We start from the raw sequence: 18,126 nt of genomic DNA, 5'->3' as shown, positions 1-18,126 counted from the left end.
ATGTGTCTGTAAAGGCTGGATATACAGGTTGGATATCCTTTTTCTGAAATGCTTGGGACCAGAAGTGTTTTGGATTTTAGATCTTTTTTTCGGATTTTGAAATGCAGTACCCGTATTTGTGCAATAGACTCTCAGTTAACCGAAAATTGACCAATCAGATTTTTAAAAAACCAAAATTCCATCCTCCATTCGCAAAACCCTTTTTATAATACAGCAAAATTGTATTACATTATGTTTATTTTTATTGGTCTTAATTCACTTTTTTATTACTCCGTTAATACAGAATTAATGTTATGCTATAGGATGGGGTATAGTATTAGTTCAGCATATTTTTCATAGTAACTCTCAAGCAACCAGAAACTACATTTATCTAGCATCTGCTAATCCCTATGACTGCCAGTTAATGGAGTGCCTACACTATATAGTGCAGGCATGGGCAAACTTTGGCCTTCCAGGTGTTTTGGACTTCAACTCCCACAATTCCTTGTGGGAGTTGAAGTCCAAAACACCTGGAGGGCCAAAGTTTGTCCATGCCTGAATAGTCCTACAATGAGATTATGTATTTATTGCATTTATATACTGCTTTTCTCACCCTGGGAGGACTCAACGCGGTTCACATCAAATAAATGACAAAATGGAATGCCTCACATACAATAAAAACAGTATATCATGTGACTAAAAACAATTACATATGACTATAAATTAGACTATTTAAAACTATAAACCATCAAACATAAACATTTCAACATTGCACTGATCCCGAGGTTGTCATCCATCTGCTCCATTATTGTTGTCATTCACTGAATGCTTGTTTGCATAATCAAGTTTTTAGTTGTTTTCTAAACACCAGGAGGGTCGGGGTGATCTGATCTCAATGGGGAGGGAGTTCCACAGCCGAGAAGCCACCACTGGGAAGGCCCTGTCTCTCGTTTCTACCAATCACGCCTGCAAAGGAGGTGGGGCCAAGAGCACAGCCTCCCCAGCTGATCTCAATGCTCTAACTGGCTCATATAGGGAGATGCATTTGGATAGGTAAGCTGGAATGGAACCAGGGATTTATAGGCTAAAGCTAGCACTTTGAATTGTGCTCATTAGTGGAGTTACGTAATGAGGGATTGTGTGCTCCCTGTACACCACTCCGGTGAGCAATCTGGCTGCCATCCGTTTGACCACTTGAAGCTTCCGAACAGTCTTCACAGGCAACCCCCTGTAGAGCACGTTGCAGTAGTCTATTCGAGATTTAACAAGAATGTGGACTACCCTGGCCAAGTCTGACATCCCAAGGTATGGGTGCAACTGGTGCACGAGTTTGAATTGTGCTAATGCTCCCCTGCCCACTGCTAAAACCTGGGTTTGGAGAAGTCATAGTTATTATGTTTAATTTTAACTGTTAGAGTATGTATTTGTTTAGTTGACACAGTAGCTGAAACAGAAGCCATCTTGTTTCAATCCACAGTAGTGCTGTTACCAAGGAGACGGAGCTGTCTAGCTCACCAGAGGGAGAAGTAGGCGGAGCCACAAAAAAGGGGGGAGTTTTTAAAAGAAGCCAGTGAGTGCGTGGCTGGAGGCTTTTCAGTCAAGAAGGGCTGAGGGGACAGGCCTGGCCAAAAATCTTTAGTCAAGGTAGACTAAAGGGAGCCTAGTCAAGATCTCTAGTTGGGAAGGACTAGTGATCAGGAATTAGATCGGAAGTAGATCAAATGAAAGGTTTTTATTGTAGTTGGGACATTGTTCACTAAGGAGCTCAGCTGAGGTTAGAGTTCGCTACAACTTATATCATCAGTAGGAGAGTGAGAGTGGAAGTACACCAGAGACTACTGCTGTGGTGGTTATAAGAGTTATTAAACCACTTGTTTATCTAAAGTTCCATAAGTAAATCAGTCAACCTGCAACCATAAGCTTTGTACGCAATAAACTTGTTGTTCTTTGTTAACAACCGACTCATCTCATCTCATCTCATCTCATCTGCGTCTGTGGAGCCAAATTTCATCAGTGATAATTCAAAAGCCTCACGTTGGTGGCAGTTACCTTAATAAATCACCTAATTGGGGAAGAGTAATAGTCACATTTACTTCAGAAAGGGAACAACAACACAGAAATCCCTAACTACAGAGACAGAGGCTGGGATCTTGAAATAAAGATCACCCCCTGTAATCCTTCCCCTCATATAAAGGTGATATATATATATATATATAATCTAGAGGGATTAAAAGATTCAAAAATCCCCTCAGCAGTGGAAACAGCATTTATAATTTGCTTTCACACCATTACAATTGGCTTGAGTCTTCCCAATTGGCTTTAGCGCCATCGCACTGGGGTTCCAGCTGCAGTGATGAATCCAGGAGAACTCCCAAGTGGAGAACTGGTGTCACCCTGTCCAGCACAGGCTGTAACCCTATACCCTGTTCAGCCCTGTGACTGACCAAGAGTTATGCAGCTATACATGGAAAATATTAAAACACATTATTTCTTTGGGATTCTTCCTCACCCATCTTAATATTAAAAATGGCCATGTCTAGTTTCTAGGCAAGGGAACCCATGCCTAAAGCAGAAATCTCTTTATGTTTCATACACACAGCCTGAAGATGATTTTATACATCACCTTGACTGATATAGGTTGTGAATTATGCAAAGTGTGTGTCCATGGCGCCCTCGGAAAGCAACGGGGCCCTGAGGAGCCTTCGGGCCTTCCAGGTGAGGGATGCTCAGCCTGCAGCAGGAGGCGCCGGGGCTGGGCAGGAGCTTCCCCAGGAAGGGGCTCGCGGCGCTGGGCTCATAGGATTGGGGGGCGGGCTCTCCCTCCTTCTCTCTTGCCTTCCCTCCGAGTGGAGGAGCCGGCCCTTCCCTGCGCCCCAGGGTCCCCTGCTCGGCGCAGCCTTTCCCTTCTCTCCCTCCCTCCCCAGGGGGCCAGTGGGGAGGGGGCTGCCGGCTTCCAGATAGTCCCGGCTCCCCTTCTCGTCATTTCCGCCAGCCTGCTAGAAAAGAAAAAAAGAAAGCGGGGGGAGTGGGGGCTGGGGGAGCGCCAGGGGAGAGCGCGCGCCGAGTCTTTTGGATTTTCTGAAGGAGGGAGAAGAAAAGGCGCGAGGGGAGCGGACCAAAGGCGGGAGGGGGAGGGAGGGGGGGAGAAGAAGAGGAGAAGCCAAGGCTCCCGCTTCCCCCGCTCTTAGCAGCGCCCGGCATCCTGGAGCAGAGTCGGAGCCGGCACAGGAGGCACAGAGGCGCGTGCCCGGCGGAGAGACACACGCGGAGAGAGCGCCAAAGAGAGAGCGCGAGCCGCGCGCGCGGATCACCCTCGGGCAGGCGCGCGCGCGCGTTCCCAGTGCCAGGCTTCCCCGGCAGCCGGAGAAGAGGAGCCGGGAGAGGAGAGGAGGGCGCGGGTTTTGAGGAGGGGACGGGGAAGGGGAGGGGGAGGGGGAGGAAGCAAGAGCCGCCTTCCTTTGCTCCTCTGTCGGCCCGCTGAAGCTGAATTCCCCCTCCCCTCCTCCTTCTCCTGGTCACGCACAACCTGCACCCTCGCTCGCTCGCTCGCTCCCTCCAGACCTTCTCCTGGTCTCCTTTGGTTCTTCGAGAGGGACGCTGCTGCTGCTGTTTCTTCCCCCCCTCCGTCCCTCCTAGGGAAGTTTGCCCCCATGGCGCTCATTATGGAACCCGTGAGCAAATGGACCCCCAGCCAAGTGGTGGACTGGATGAAAGGTAAGGGAAGAAGGGCGGAGGGACGACGAGGAGGGCTGGCAGGTGTTTGGGGGGAATGGAGAGGGCTGCGTTCCCTTCACGTGTGGAGGGCTCTTCCTCTGTTTGGCGGGCTCCAGGCACCTCCGCCTTAAAGATGAGGCGAGGCGGGTGGCGGCAAGGCTCCATCTGGGTCTTTGCCTTGCTCGCTCCAAGGCGGGTGGCGGGATTGGATGGATTTTACTGCTTAGTTGACGGATGGTATTTTGCTCTGCCTCCTCCCCTGCTCGCACCCCTTGGTGGGCACCGCTTTGTGGCAGAAGGTGTTCCTACCTGGCAAAAGGTGCCCGAGAGTTTTTTTTTCGTGTCAGGAGCGACTTGAGAAACTGCAAGTCGCTTCTGGTGTCAGAGAATTGGCCGTTTGCAAGGACGTTGCCCAGGGGACGCATGGATGTTTTGATGTTTTACCATCCAGGGTTGCTGTGAGTTTTCCGGCTGTGTGGCCATGTTCCAGAAGCATTCCTTCTGGACGTTTTGCCCACATCTATGACAAGCATCCTCAGAGGTTTTGAGGTCTGTTGGAGACTAGGCAAGGGAGGTTTATATATCTGTGGAAGGTCCAGGGTGGGAGAAAGAACTCTTGTCTGCCTGAGACCAGTGTGAATGTTGAAGTTGGCCAGCTTGGTCAGCATTGAATGGCCTTGCAGCTTCCAGGCCTGGCTGATTCCTGCCTGGGGGAATCTTTTGTTGGGAGGTGTTAGCTGACCCTGATTGAAAACACTCTGAAAGCAGGGGAATTCCAGACATGAAACAATCAGGGCCAGCTAACACCTCCCAACAAAGGATCCCCAAGGCAGGAATTAGCCAGGCCTGGAAGCTGCAAAGCTTTTCAGTGCTAATCAAGGTGATTAATTGCAACATTCACACTTGCCTCCAACAGACAAGAGTTCTTTCTTCTACCCTGAACCTTCCACAGATATATACTTGCCTAGATTCTGATATACCTCACAAGCTCTGAGAATGTCTGCCAAAGATGTGGGCAAAATGTCAAGAGAGAATGCTTCTGGAACATGATCATACAGCCCGGAAAAATCGCAGCAACCCATTGATTTTGGCCATAAAAGCCTTTGATGACACCTTTTACCATTCTGTGGGAGGCTTCTCTCATGTCCCCACATGGGGAGCTGGAGCTAACAGAAGGATCTCACCTGCTCTCCCCGGTTTACAAGGATTTAACCCATTGCATCACCAGGGGCAGCCCAAGGGGATGATTGGAGGGGAACCAAGCCAGCACTTTCTGAGCCTCCCTCTCTCTGCCCTGCCCTGTGTGGTGGGTTTCCATAGGCTGAGAGTCTGGATCCTTTTTGGGGGGGGGGATGGTAGACACCTGGATGGGTCCCTCTCACCTCCTCCTCCTCCTTCTTTGCCTTTTAATTTTGCCCACTCGACCATTTGTCCCTTGGCTGCTGCCACTTAGTTCCTGTAGAACTGCCCATTGGCTACAAAAAAAAAACAAAAACAAAAAAACTCTCAGCAAAGGGAGAGGGCAGTTCCCTGCCACCCAAGTGAATCCTGATGGAGGCTGGAAAGGGATGGCCCCTGGGAAGAAAGGCTCTTGGGTGAATGCATAGCACCTTCTTGCCTTGGTGGTGGGAGGCCAAAGGGGAGGCAGCACTAAAGAAAAGGGCAAGCCAGGAGGCCAAGAGGCCAAGGAAAGCCTCAGCAGAGGAATGCTGAAACAATCTTTGCAATGGGGGTGGGGGAGAGGAGGAGGAGGAGGAAAAGGGTAATGGAGAGCAGGTGCCAAGGGCCAGCAGTGCCTCTTGAGGTGCAGGGCTGGAATGACAGCTTGCCTCCTGATTTGGGAGAGCCAGTAGATCTAGTGTCAGCCTGACCTGGCATGGCATGGCAAAGAGAGCGGCTCTTGGAATGACACTCTGCAGGGGTGGGAGGAAAACTTGGAAAGCTGGGTTGCTGTGAGTTTCCCGGGCTGTATGGCCATGTTCCTGAAGCATTCTCTCCTGATGTTCCACATGCATCTAGGCAAGTGGGGGTTATATATATGTGGAATGTTCAGGGTGGGAGAAAGAACTCCTGTCTGTTTGAGGCAGGTGTGCCTGTTGCAATTGGCCAGCTCGATTAGCCTTTCAGCTTCAAGGTCTGGCTGCTTACTGTTTGGGGGAATTTTTGTTGGGAGGTGTTAGCTGGCCCTGTTAGATTCATGTCTGGATTTCCCCTGTTTTCAGAGTGTTTTTCTTTATTTACTGTCCTGATTTTAGAGTTTTTAAATACTGGTAGCCAAATTTTGTTCGTTTTCATGGTTTCCTCCTTTGTGTTGAAATTGCCCACATGCTTGTGGATTTCAATGGCATCTCTGTGTAGTCTGACATGGTGGTTGTTAGAGTGGTCCAGCATTTCTGTGTTCTCAAATAATATGCAGTGTCCAGGTTGGTTCATCAAGTGCTCTGGTATGACTGACTTCTCTGATTGAATTTAACAAAGGATTCCCCCAGGCAATAAGTAGCCAGACCTTGAAGCTGAAAGGCTATTCAATGCTAATCAAGGTGGTCAATTGCAACATTCACACCTGCCTCAAACAGACAAGAGTTCTTTCTCCCACCCTGAACATCCCACAGATAAATAAACCCCTCTTTCCTAGTTTCCAGCAGACCTCACAACCTCTGAGGCTGCCTGCCATAGATGCAGGGAAAACATCAGGAGAGAATGCTTCTGGAACATGGCCATACAGCCTGGAAAATTCACAGCAACCCAGTGATTCTGGCCATGAAAGCCTTCGACAACATAACTTGGAAAGCGCTTTAGAATTGGGCCGAGGGGGCTGGGATGGATGGCGGCCACTTGCCCTGTCTAGGGAGTCTGTGCTGTGCCCAGAAGAGGAGGTTGACATGACAATCTTCTCGCCTTGCAGACTGTTGGGAGTTGTGTAGGGAATGAGATCATACCCATGTTTCCCTGAAAATAAGACAGTGTCTTATATTAATTTTTGCTCCCAAAGATGTGCTAGGTTTTATTTTCAAGGGATGTCTTATTTTTCCACGAAGAAGAATTTACATTTGTTGTTGAACAAAAAAATGAACATTTATTATATACTACTGATGACAGTAGTTGTCATCAGAAACCAGCATAACCAGACAAACTATGAATCCTATCAATAATTTCTTGTTACTACCACTATTTCTATGTACAACAAATCTATGGTACGTACATTTACCAATCCTGCGTGCTCTGGTGTTCTGTTTGGCGAGCATGTTTCCAAACAAAAACTTTGCTAGGTCTTACTTTCGGGGTAGGCCTTATATTCAGCAAAACCTCTACTAGGTCTTATTTTCAGGGGATGTCTTATTTTCAGGGAAACAGGGTATCTAGAGAGCTTTTGTCCTCCTGCTTTCCAGTGCTCCACTTGTTTTCCTTGAAGCCCGCCATAGCCCTGCACCTGTACTCCCCAGGGGTATCGAGCTGTCATTTCATCCTCATCCCCAATAGCAGCTGGGTTGCTAACAGTACTATGTCTCAGCAGCTGTTTTTGCAGCATTCCTCTGTTGCTCTTGGAGCCCTGCTGCCATGCCTTGCGTTTCCCTTCTGGCTGGCATGTTGTTTCTTTTAATATCTGCAGTGGTCAATTTCCTTTGTGTTACATATCTAACATTTGCAGGGATCATTCCATTCCTCCTCTTCCTTCAGCTTCTCCTTTATTAAATTTTGTTATATCCATCAGCAACTGAGATATTTGAAGACAGTCTTATTATTGATACAGGTAACATTGATATGGATTTGTACACAGTGGACTTTTTCTTTCACATTCCTGGTGAAGATAGTAATAGGTACTTCTGTTTCCTCTGCTTGACTGAAACAACTGAAACAGCCCACTCAAAAACACACTTTCCAGACATTCAGCTTTATGCACTTGCCCATAGGATTGTATAGCAAGACTAGGAGCCTTATTTTTCAAGCTGTTTTCCCTTCCAATTGGTTTTTTTTGAAGGGGAGTGGGGAAGGGGGAGGTGAGTTTATGTAACAAAGTTTTCAATGTAGTGTGTGATGGTTTGTCCCATCCTTCTGTTTCATGTTCCCAGTGACCCACAAAAATTCCTCCTTTCAATAAGTTTCATTTGTCTAGTTTCAGTCAAGCACATGTTTCAAGTCAAGATTTTTATAGTAAGTAGTTGGGTTTTTTTTTACTTTCTCATTGATAGCATTTTGGAGAAGAGGGTATGATTCAACGGGAAAAAGAAGACATATTTAACTCTTGAGTTTAGTTCAGTGGTTCCCAACCTTTTTTTCACCAGGGACCACTTTGACCAGGGACTGACTGTACTCCAACATTAGTACCAAAAGGATTACAAATAAATTTTTGGTCTACTTTAGATTCGGTTTGGTTATTTGGGGTGCTGATTCAGAAAATTGCATTGGATAGACCATATCAGCTCTACATTCTGATACAGAACATGTGCTATCATGTAGTTGCCATCTTCTTGCCCACAGAAAACCATATTCATTAATTTAGAGCTGATGTGATCTATTCAATGCAGTTTTCTGAATCAGCACCTCAAATAACCCCAGGAACAGGCCTAAAAACGAAGACACCAAGAATTTTTTTTGGTTGGGCTATGTTATTATTTGTAGTAGTAACACAGACTATATTTTAGTTTTTGAGGACCACTGATGGTCCGTGGACCACAGGTTGGGAACCATTGGTTTAGTGGAAGACTTAAGGTGCAGTTCTATACCCATTTACTTCTACACACTTACAACTTCAAGGATTACTTCTAGGGAGATAAGTTTAGAACTGTGATGTTACAGGCTGATTTAGTACATGTGTTTCCATGAGTTTGTCTGAATAAATTCCCAATTTGTTCAGTGTAATTTACTCCTGACAAAATGTGCCTGTAGGCTACAACACTAAACTCCTGAAACTAGCAGGAGTTAAATAATCAAAAGGATCTTGGAGCACCTTAAAGGATAACTGAAAGAATGAAGTTGGTAGTGTAAACCGTTGGAGATGGAGTCTATTTCCTCAGATACACGAAGTGCCTAGGAACAGACCTGTGTAGGCAGACATTATGCATGAATACCCATAGAAATACAAAGTATGGTGGTATGGAGGTGAGGGGACAAAGAAAAGGAGAGATGTTGTCTAAAGGCAAAATGAGCATGAATGGTGCATGGAATTACTGGAAATAGTGTGATGCTAGCTGGAAACCAGAAAGAAAAGTGATAAACTGTCTAGCGAGTCCCCATGAGGCTGGGGTGTTAGCTAGTGTAAAAATATGTGTAGTTTGCCAGTAAACCAATATCTCTGTTCAACCCATTCTCAATGAACTTGTGTTTATGGATGTAGGTCTTTGAATTCTAGCAGGACTTAACTATTCTCAACATTGGAAAGCTCTCTCATCCTATATGACATTATAATTTATCTTTCATTTTGTTGGCATGTTATTAGAATATTGTAAAGATAAATGAAATCACAATATTTCAGTGGCAGTCATCCTTAATGCACCTGTTTTGTATGTAATGTAAGACGTGTTAGATTACTGTATTTAGAAATTAGTTGTTATCTTTAGCTTAAAATACATATTTCATATAAAGAACATTCATTTATATGTATTCATTTCATTGTTTTGCTTTTTAAGCATTTAACTAGCAGGCCTGCAATCTGATTTCTGGGAGATTTTCCAATGTATAATTCTCAGCATGACTATAGCCATGAAAATGTCAACTGCATTTTTGTTTCTACAATGGAAATTTTAGATAGTTTACATAAAAAACCTAAAAAGTTGCCATCTGTAAAAAGTTATCAGAACCGTTGTAAACAATGTTGGTTTATCCATATGCTTTCATTTTAAATGTATTTTCTCAAGTTTCTAAGATTTAACAGTTAGTATGAGGGGGCAACTGTGTGTAGTAGTTTTCCCTTATGTGAGTTTCATAATGAACCACTTCTGTTCAGTGCTTGGATGAGCCATTGGAAATCAATATCTTTCTGTGAAATATATTTCCAAACATGAAATGATGCTTGTTGAGTTCCTTAGGTGCTAGCATGAGGCTTTGAAGCTTAAATTGATAATAATTTAAGGTGCATTGTTTGCATTGGTATTGCTTATTCTCCTTCCATCTATTCGTCTGCCCAGTATTAAAATACTTTTCAATAATGCTATGAATGTATGACTGTGCCTTGGAGGAAAGGTTTTCATTAGCAAAGATAACAGTAGTTTTGCTGTTTGTTTTTGTAAGAGCCTAAATATGAAAAATCAAAGTCTATAATCCTAGCTGTAATTTTAGTTTGAATAAATCCAGCTAGTATCATGTGCATTATCTCTTTATAACTGGATAATGGCGATTTATGAATAACTGCCATATTGTTAATCTCAGTCCCCTTGGCCCTGCTAAAGTGTAACAATGTCATCATCCTGAACATCAAAGACACATAGTTTTCGTTTTTCCACTCTTGCATATTTGTTTCCAAATAATTATGTAAGTTTGACTAGTAATATATATTTAGTAATTCATATGCAACATTCATTCTGTTCAGACTAAATTATCCTAATTTGCTAAATTAGTATCATCACTCACTGTTAAGGAAAACAAGTTGCAGCAGCAAAAAGTATTGTAGTAGGCATAATTTGTCAATATTACTGTAATATTTGTAAAACTGAATCTCCGGTGCAGTGATAGCTGATCTTAGTCCATCAAAATCCATACAGCTTTATATCATTTCAGCTAACATATCCTATTAACTTCAAAGAGGTGTAAGCCTCAGGTTCTTGCATGTGAACTGAGACCTTGATGGAAATGAGAAGAAGGGATAATACTAATTTCAGCCTTGAACTCAGTTATAGGCATGGGTGAGCTTTCAGTGGTGTCAGCATGCATCAAAGTATCTCATATTGACTTCACTGTCGCCCCTCTCTCGATCCTGCTTATATAAGTACCACTGTTGTCAATAGAAACGCACATGAAACTCATTACGGTATATTTTTGGACAAAACTAGATACGCATTTTTATTACATGGGGCATGCCATCATACGGCATTTAATAGCATATCTGATTGTGGATTTCCAAAGCAAATACTTGCAGTTTTGAAAATAATTATTATGTAAACCTTTAAAAAAATCTTTATTGGTTTTACAAATCATTAAAAGTGTCCTCCCAGCATGGGAGAGAAAATAAGAGGGAGGGGGAAGCAAGAAATGAAAAAAGAGAGAGAAAAAAAGAAAAAAAATTATAAAGAGGGAAAGAGAGAAAGAAAAAAAAGAAATTTTAAAAAGTGACTTCTCAGCAGTTTCATCAGGGTGGTTCGCCTATCTTTTTTCCCATTCCTAAACCTCTTTTAAATCTATTCTCCTTTTCTTCTTTTTTGATTTTTCCCTTCTGTTGATGTTATCTTTCCTTCTCTCTTCTTCTATTCCTTTTTTTCCCCTTCTACTTTTCTTTTCGTTTCTTCTCAGTCTGTTTTTGTTTTTCCATCACTTTATTCCAATTTGTTTCTTTAATTGGGATTCCTTTATTTTTTGCTAGTAGAAAAGTCAGTCTGTCCATATTTCTTATGTCAAGCACCTTTATCATCCAAGCATCATCCTCTGGAATCTCTTTCTCCTTCCATAGTTTGGCATAACAAATTTGTTTGCCGTTGTTGTTAATAAAAACAGTATTTTATCTTCGTTGTTTTCTAACTTTATGTCATGTATCCCTAACAGAAATATTTCTGCTTTAAATGGTATTTTGATTTCTAATATTTTTTCTATTTTTTTGTATATTTTTCCAATATTTTTGGGCCTTTTTGCAAGTCCACCACATGTGGAAATACGATCCCTCTTTCTTGCCACATTTCCAACAATTTGTGTTTGCGTTCTTGTAAGATTTCCCTAATTTCTTGGGGGTCATATACCACCTGTATGCCATTTTATACCAATTTTCTTTCAAGTCTATTGCGTAGCAATATCTTAATTTTCTATTCCAAATTGTTTCCCATTCTTGTTGTTTGATTTGTCTACCTAAATTTTCCTTACATCTTTTCATATAATTCTTTTCTTTATCTTCCTCTACTTCCCACTCTATCAGCTTTTTATATATTTTGGATATTATTTTTCTGTCTGATTGCATTATTTTGTCCCACCAATTGTTTTGTTCAGCAAACCCTATTTCCTTATCTCTTTTGTAATATTCCTTTATCTTAAGGTATATTTTTTAGGGTTTGAAGAATGAATCTGCAGAAGAAAGCAAGTGCTATTGATGCCCTATAGTCTAAGAACTGGTCCTCTACTTAGGGCTTACCTCCTCCCTGTTTGCTTGTAAAACTGGCAGTCTTTTCTTCTAAGCCTTAAGTTTTTACAGTAATAAATAGATTTATTTCCCATGTACTAGACCTTTTTAGTGCAACCCTGGATATTCTACTAGGAATTAAGTCCTATTAAGGTCACTGGAGCTTGCTTTGAAGTAAGGATTATAACAATGGCTTCCTTTCTGTATCCATTTCTGTAGTCTCTTCTCTCATTCCAGATAGTATGAAATTATTACTGGAAGTTAAGATATTTAGAGCTGTGTTCAGACAACATCCATTGTTCTGTATGGGAAGAGGAGAGGAATCAAATCCCATGTGTAGTCCAATGTTGGCTGTAGGAAACATTTGCACACAGTCATGTATCTCATAGAAACATTTAATCTAGGACTAATCATGTGCTAGTAGACCTAACTTACTGCAACTTTCCTTGCTTTTTAATTGATACTTTATTTGGCTGAGAGGGGCTTATACCCATCACTTCAAGTGAAAAACGGAATGACTGTGAATGATCTCACACAGAACAGATCTATCATTAATCAGTTTACTTAATCTTCAAGATATATCATAAGTTTGGGCATCCTATTGATAGGAGTGAAAATATAGCCAAGCCAACAGAGTTCCATAGTTTTTGGATCATACACTATTTATTTATTTATTTATTTATTTATTTATTGTATTTATATAACACCCTTCTCAACCCCGAAGGGGACTCAGGGCGGTTTACAGTGTTGGCAAAATTCAATGCCCTCAATAAAAAAGTATAAAACATCAAACTGTTATATAAACAGTTATTAGAAAATGGAAAATTGCTTATAGCTGATTTGATTAGAATGAATATTCAGCAACATGCAAATATTTGAAGTCTTATAAGGCCAGTGTGGAAAAGGCACAGTGAAATATCTAAATATTTTGAATATGTAAGATAAATATGTAAGAATATAATTGGAAAACATGTTCTATGGCAAGGGGATGATAAAATTTGTACAGTTGTTTACATAATATTTTGTTTATGTGCCTTCAAATTGAACCTGACTTATTGAAGGGTTTTCATGGCAAAGTATCTGCAGACAAGGTGTTTCTGAAACATTATGGGTTTGTCAAAGTCACCCAGTATGTTTCCATGGATCAATGTGAATTTGAACTAAATGGTAAAGAGTCTTAGTCTAACCATAAAGGCACTACATCAGGTTGACTGCCCCATGATAGCTAACTAGTACTAGTGGCAGTTGCAGACCAATGACATCTTAAGAGACCCTCTTCTTATGAGAATGTCTTATAGGCCTTAGAATTGAGTGGGGACTAATGTGATTAAGGCCTACAGATTTAATGTACTGGAGAAAAAAGTGGGGATCAGCATACAGAAATATCTGTGTTAAGGAAGACTGAAATAAAGCTCTCTTTTTTGCACTTTTTTTATATCTGCCCATCCCTGATTTTTCCTCCTTGTTTTCTGTTTAGCTAGAAGTTCTTTTTAGTGAATTTAGTATAGGAAGGATGGAGACGGGGACTGGGAAAACACAGGCATTCCGTGGAAGTTTTCAGAAGTATGTCTGTAATAAACAATGCAATAAAACTTCATTTGGGAAGGAATGAGATTTGCCTCTAGCTGTGCCTATCTACAACATGCAGGTTAAACAGCAGCAGCTAACTCCAGATCCCCTCATGTGTATAGAGTAAAATAACAAAAAAAAGAGAAAAACAGATATGCTTGCTTCACTAACTACCTTCAGCGTGTTAAAAACACATAAATCTATAACTTTGGTCACCAAAATGGAAATCATTATAAAAGTGAAAGCAGATGAAAGAAAGAGTAATTCCTGGATGCATTTTTGAAGATTCCTTCAAGTATTCTATAAATCAAATGCTTTAGTCTACTTATGTCCTGGCCATTTAATTTTACATGTGCACTATGCTGGCTTGAATAAAAAAGTTTCTTGAAACACATTCAAATACTCATCTTTTTGTGGAAGAAATAGGAAGCTATTTCTATTCTTTCCATGTAATTTCTGCCTCTGGTATGAACGTTTCTATTAAAGTAATATCTAGGAAACATCTACTTTGTCAACAGAGAGATGGGACGGTATCTCTGATTCTGTTGCACTGGTGAAAGTAGCATTCCATTAGCAGTGCACACGCTTTAATGCTTTCTTGTTCTTCAACACAGAGTACGTGAAAAACAGTACAATGTGGTATGTGATGACTGAAATCTCAGCCTTTGGCCTGAAGCAAAAGAAGACCAGGATAAATAGCTCAAAACTAATTTACTGTGTTCTATATTTATTAATTTAAAAAGGTTTGAAGATATTGTCAGTACACAGGGAAAACAATAACTTTTATATAGGAAATATGGATAGTGCAGAAAAATATAAAATACTTTAAAATGGTAAAAATAATTCCAAAAGGTACTTGAAAGCAGATTTTAGAATTGAAATATAAGATTAATTCAGATGAAATATAAGCCATTGTTTGTAAAGCCAGAAGATAGTGCCTTTTTATATCTCAAATACACGTTTCCTTTTAAACCTCAGTTTGCCAGGATTACAAAAGATGTTCATTGTTGTTTGAAGTTTCTTTGGAAACCATATTTTATGTCGCAATTTATATTAATTGTGAATTTAACAATCTAGTTAAGAAGCTACTACACCATCAAAATGAAAGGGAATGTGCAAACCTGTGTAGCAGAGAGGTGAGCAGATGATGGACAAAAGTCAAGTAGCTCCAAAAATAGATTGCTGGCTGCATACCTTAAACCACCATTTATATATGTTCTTAGTTAAGGTGAGCACAAGCCAGCATGATGCGTGTACTGAGCTGTGTCTTTATTTTACACACTTCATTATAGGTACTCTGTACATGGATTTTTTTTTAATTCGTAAAACTAAGTGTGGTTTATTATTTTTAATAATATAGCATAGCGTAGTTGTTTTTCATGTTGCTGTCTTTGTTTATGCATGTAACTTAATGAAAACATCAAGCCATGTTTCTTCTGACCTAGACTGAAAATGTATATCTGCATTTTGAGTGCCTCCCTCTCCCCAATATGTATAATATAGTACAGTAGAGTCTCACTTATCCAAGCTAAACGGGCCGGCAGAAGCTTGAATAAGTGAGTATCTTGCATAATAAGGAGGGATTAAGGAAAAGCCTATTAAACATCAAATTAGGTTATGATTTTACAAATTAAGCGCCAAAACATCATATTATACAACAAATTTGACAGAAAAAGTAGTTCAATACGCAATAATGTTATGTTGTAATTACTGTATTTACGAATTTAGCTTCAAAATATCATGATATATTGAAAACATTGACTACAAAAATGGCTTGGATAATCCAGAAGCTTGGATAAGCGAGTGTTAGATAAGTGAGACTCTACTGTACTATAAAATGGGAACTCCTCTGCATTCTGACTCAAACAGGTAGATCAACTATAATTTCCAAAATCCTTGACTGTTGCCATGCTGATTTTAGTTTTGGGGAATTGAAATCCAACAATGTCTTATGAATCCAAGTTTGGGGACCACTTTTCTCAAGGAAAAAAAGAAAGAAATAAAGCTCCAGGACAGAGGCATTATTGATGACCTGCCCCCTTGCAAATTAGGTTATCTGCTTTTAAGAACAGGATGGCTCTTTATAGAGCAAGTAAATTAAGCTGTTGTCATCTCACATCATTGTGAGCTTATGAGTCTAGTGCTCCCATTCATCCAATGGTTATTGGATCAGCTCAGTTCTCTTTTGTTATGCTTTGATCTCATCTCCTTTCTAATTCAGCCTGAGCCTTTTCTCAGGTTGCTAATTAAACTGAAAGAATGTACAACTTGTTTCTACTGGTATTATGTCGAAAAATCTATTGAGAAATGGTCTTTAAAAAGGAAGTTCTTAGATTTCCACATGGAGTTTCATCCTGGAATTTCAATCCATGTACTGCATGTAGGGGAATTATACTACTAGATTTTTTATTAAATTGGAGAGGGGGTGGTATTAACCTTAAATCACTGGTATATTGTGTTTTCTGTACTGCTTTTTTTATCCCAGATTATTTTCCTAACATTTGATTGGATATAATTTTATTATAATTAGAGTGACCTACTGAAATTTGTCATAGCAAACATCTGTCTTTTTATTTAACCAGGCCTCAAGCAGATTTGAATCTGTTTTAGGAATGGTTAAATCTGTAGTTTGCATCATGGCTGGAGAAAGTGTGGTCCACCTTAATTATATCTTACATTAGCATTAGCCAGCTAAAGGGGACAGATGATGGAAGTTGCAGTCCACAACCCCTAGAGAGTTACAAATTTCTCATGCTTTGGACATGCATCTAATATGTTCTTCTGACTAGTACGGTTTCCTTTTTCTGTATTTGTCAAGTTACAAATAAAAACTGATTAAACAGCAAATGTTACAGACTATGCTTAATTGTGGAGCCCCTGGTGGCACAGCGGATAAACCTCTGAGCTACTGAACTTGCTGACCAAAAGGTCAGCGGTTTGAATGCGGGGAGCGGGGTGAGCTTCTATGGTTAGCCCCAGCTTCTGCCAATCTAGCAGTTTGAAAACATGCAGATGTGAATAAATTAATGGGGACTGCTCTGGCGGGAAGGTAACAGTGCTGCATGCAGTCATGGCAGCCACGTGACCTTGGAAGTGTCCATGGACAACGCCGGCTCTTCAGTTTAGAAATGGAGATGAGCACCAACCCCCAAAGTCGGACACGACTAGACTTAATGTCAGGGGAAAACCTTTACTTTTACTATGCTTAATTGTATCTTTTTAAGCTACTGTAGAAAAAGATTGTGTATAAAGCATATGTATTATGTATTTAGAATTTGTGATGATAGTTCAAAAGCCCAAAAATAATATGTGGTATGTGGAGAACCTTTGGCTTGCATTTTTATATTAAATGGGGATACTGTCATGTTTTTAATACATGTTTTTAATACACTTGTTATATTGTTTTGTTCCATTGTATATTTTTAAAATATTTGTTGACATGGACAAGATTTAACAACATGTTTCCCTACTAGCGCACTGCAGTTAGTGTTTTGTATTTGTACACAAAAAGTCTGTCTGTGTGGTCTAAAATAATAATTCCCTAATTACTTTTATCACAGACCTATATGTTAGACCTCTTGCATAATTAAGGTTTAATTGGAAGCCACAGTATATGGAACAGACCCCTTGAGTAAGATGAATAAAAGAGAAAGTAAGCAGTAGAGGAAACCTGTGATAATTATGCAGATGTCGGTATAGTTATATATTCACTCTAGTCATTAAACAAAACATGAACCATGATTGTGACATAAGCAAGAGCCACAAAATAATCTGCTTTTATTTACTTAAAATATCAGTAAATATGTGTCAACTAAGTAGCACGAGAAGTTAATGTAACAATGTTGTAGTTGTAGAAATAACAAGTTTTGTATTCAGGAATTTGATTGCAGGTTGCAGTGAACTACAGAGAGTGGCTCTGGGAATTTGGGTCTATTTTTCTCTTTGTTTGCTAATGACCACATTTAATGTATTTTGCTGGGGTGTCCGTAGGATCATCAGATCCTGATAGAATATATGGAGTTAGGTCTTTGATCCCAGATCCGCACACAGCATATTGGCAAGATCCCAGTTTTTCTGCCAGGTAATGTGCGAGACCCCTTCTACACTGCCATATAATCCAGATTATCTGTTTTGAACTGGATTATATGAGTCTACGCTACCATACAATGCAGCTGAAAGCAGATAATCTGGATTTTATATGACAGTATAGATGGGGCCTGAGACATAGGACTCATCAACACCAGGCAGTTTAGTCCAGTGTACATGCCCCAGATCAGCAGTGGATATGGCATGAATCCAGGGACCATAATATAGAGGGGTGGGGCATGCAGCAGTTTTATTACATTCAGTTGTTGAGGTGAACGAATGCAGACAAGAAGTTTGAAAACTTTTTGAATTGCCATCTGTATTTTTGACATATGCTTGTTTTGGCTTGCTATATGTAATAAGAGTGGCTGTCTGTGTCCAGCCGATTATACAATGGGCTTCTAGGGTTTGGTTCTAGGATATCAAAATCTGTGGATGCTCATATCATTATATACAAAGGTATAGTAAAGTGGTGTCCCTTGTATAAAATGACAAATAGCTCAATGGGCAAGGTATTTCCA

At 40.6% G+C, this 18,126-nt stretch overlaps 1 protein-coding gene across 6 annotated transcripts in view; it reads left to right on the top strand.

The window, feature by feature from the left end:
* Nucleotides 1-3,123: 3,123 nt before the first annotated feature.
* Nucleotides 3,124-18,126, top strand: part of cnksr2 (connector enhancer of kinase suppressor of Ras 2) — a 205,540-nt gene continuing 190,537 nt past the window's right edge. For 2 of the 6 annotated variants that reach the window (XM_062977212.1, XM_062977213.1), the window contains exon 1: nucleotides 3,125-3,693. In XM_062977212.1, the coding sequence (XP_062833282.1) occupies nucleotides 3,630-3,693 (64 nt within the window). In that variant the 5' untranslated portion in view covers nucleotides 3,125-3,629. Of the gene's footprint in view, nucleotides 3,694-18,126 lie in introns of all 6 variants that reach the window. The other 4 variants (XM_008107312.3, XM_008107313.3, XM_003218904.4 and 1 more) reach the window with 3 other exon arrangements.

This window comes from Anolis carolinensis, chromosome 3, assembly GCF_035594765.1.
Source record: "Anolis carolinensis isolate JA03-04 chromosome 3, rAnoCar3.1.pri, whole genome shotgun sequence".
In the NCBI taxonomy this organism is placed as follows: domain Eukaryota; kingdom Metazoa; phylum Chordata; class Lepidosauria; order Squamata; family Dactyloidae; genus Anolis; species Anolis carolinensis.
This window is presented reverse-complemented; position numbering and strand designations above follow the sequence as displayed.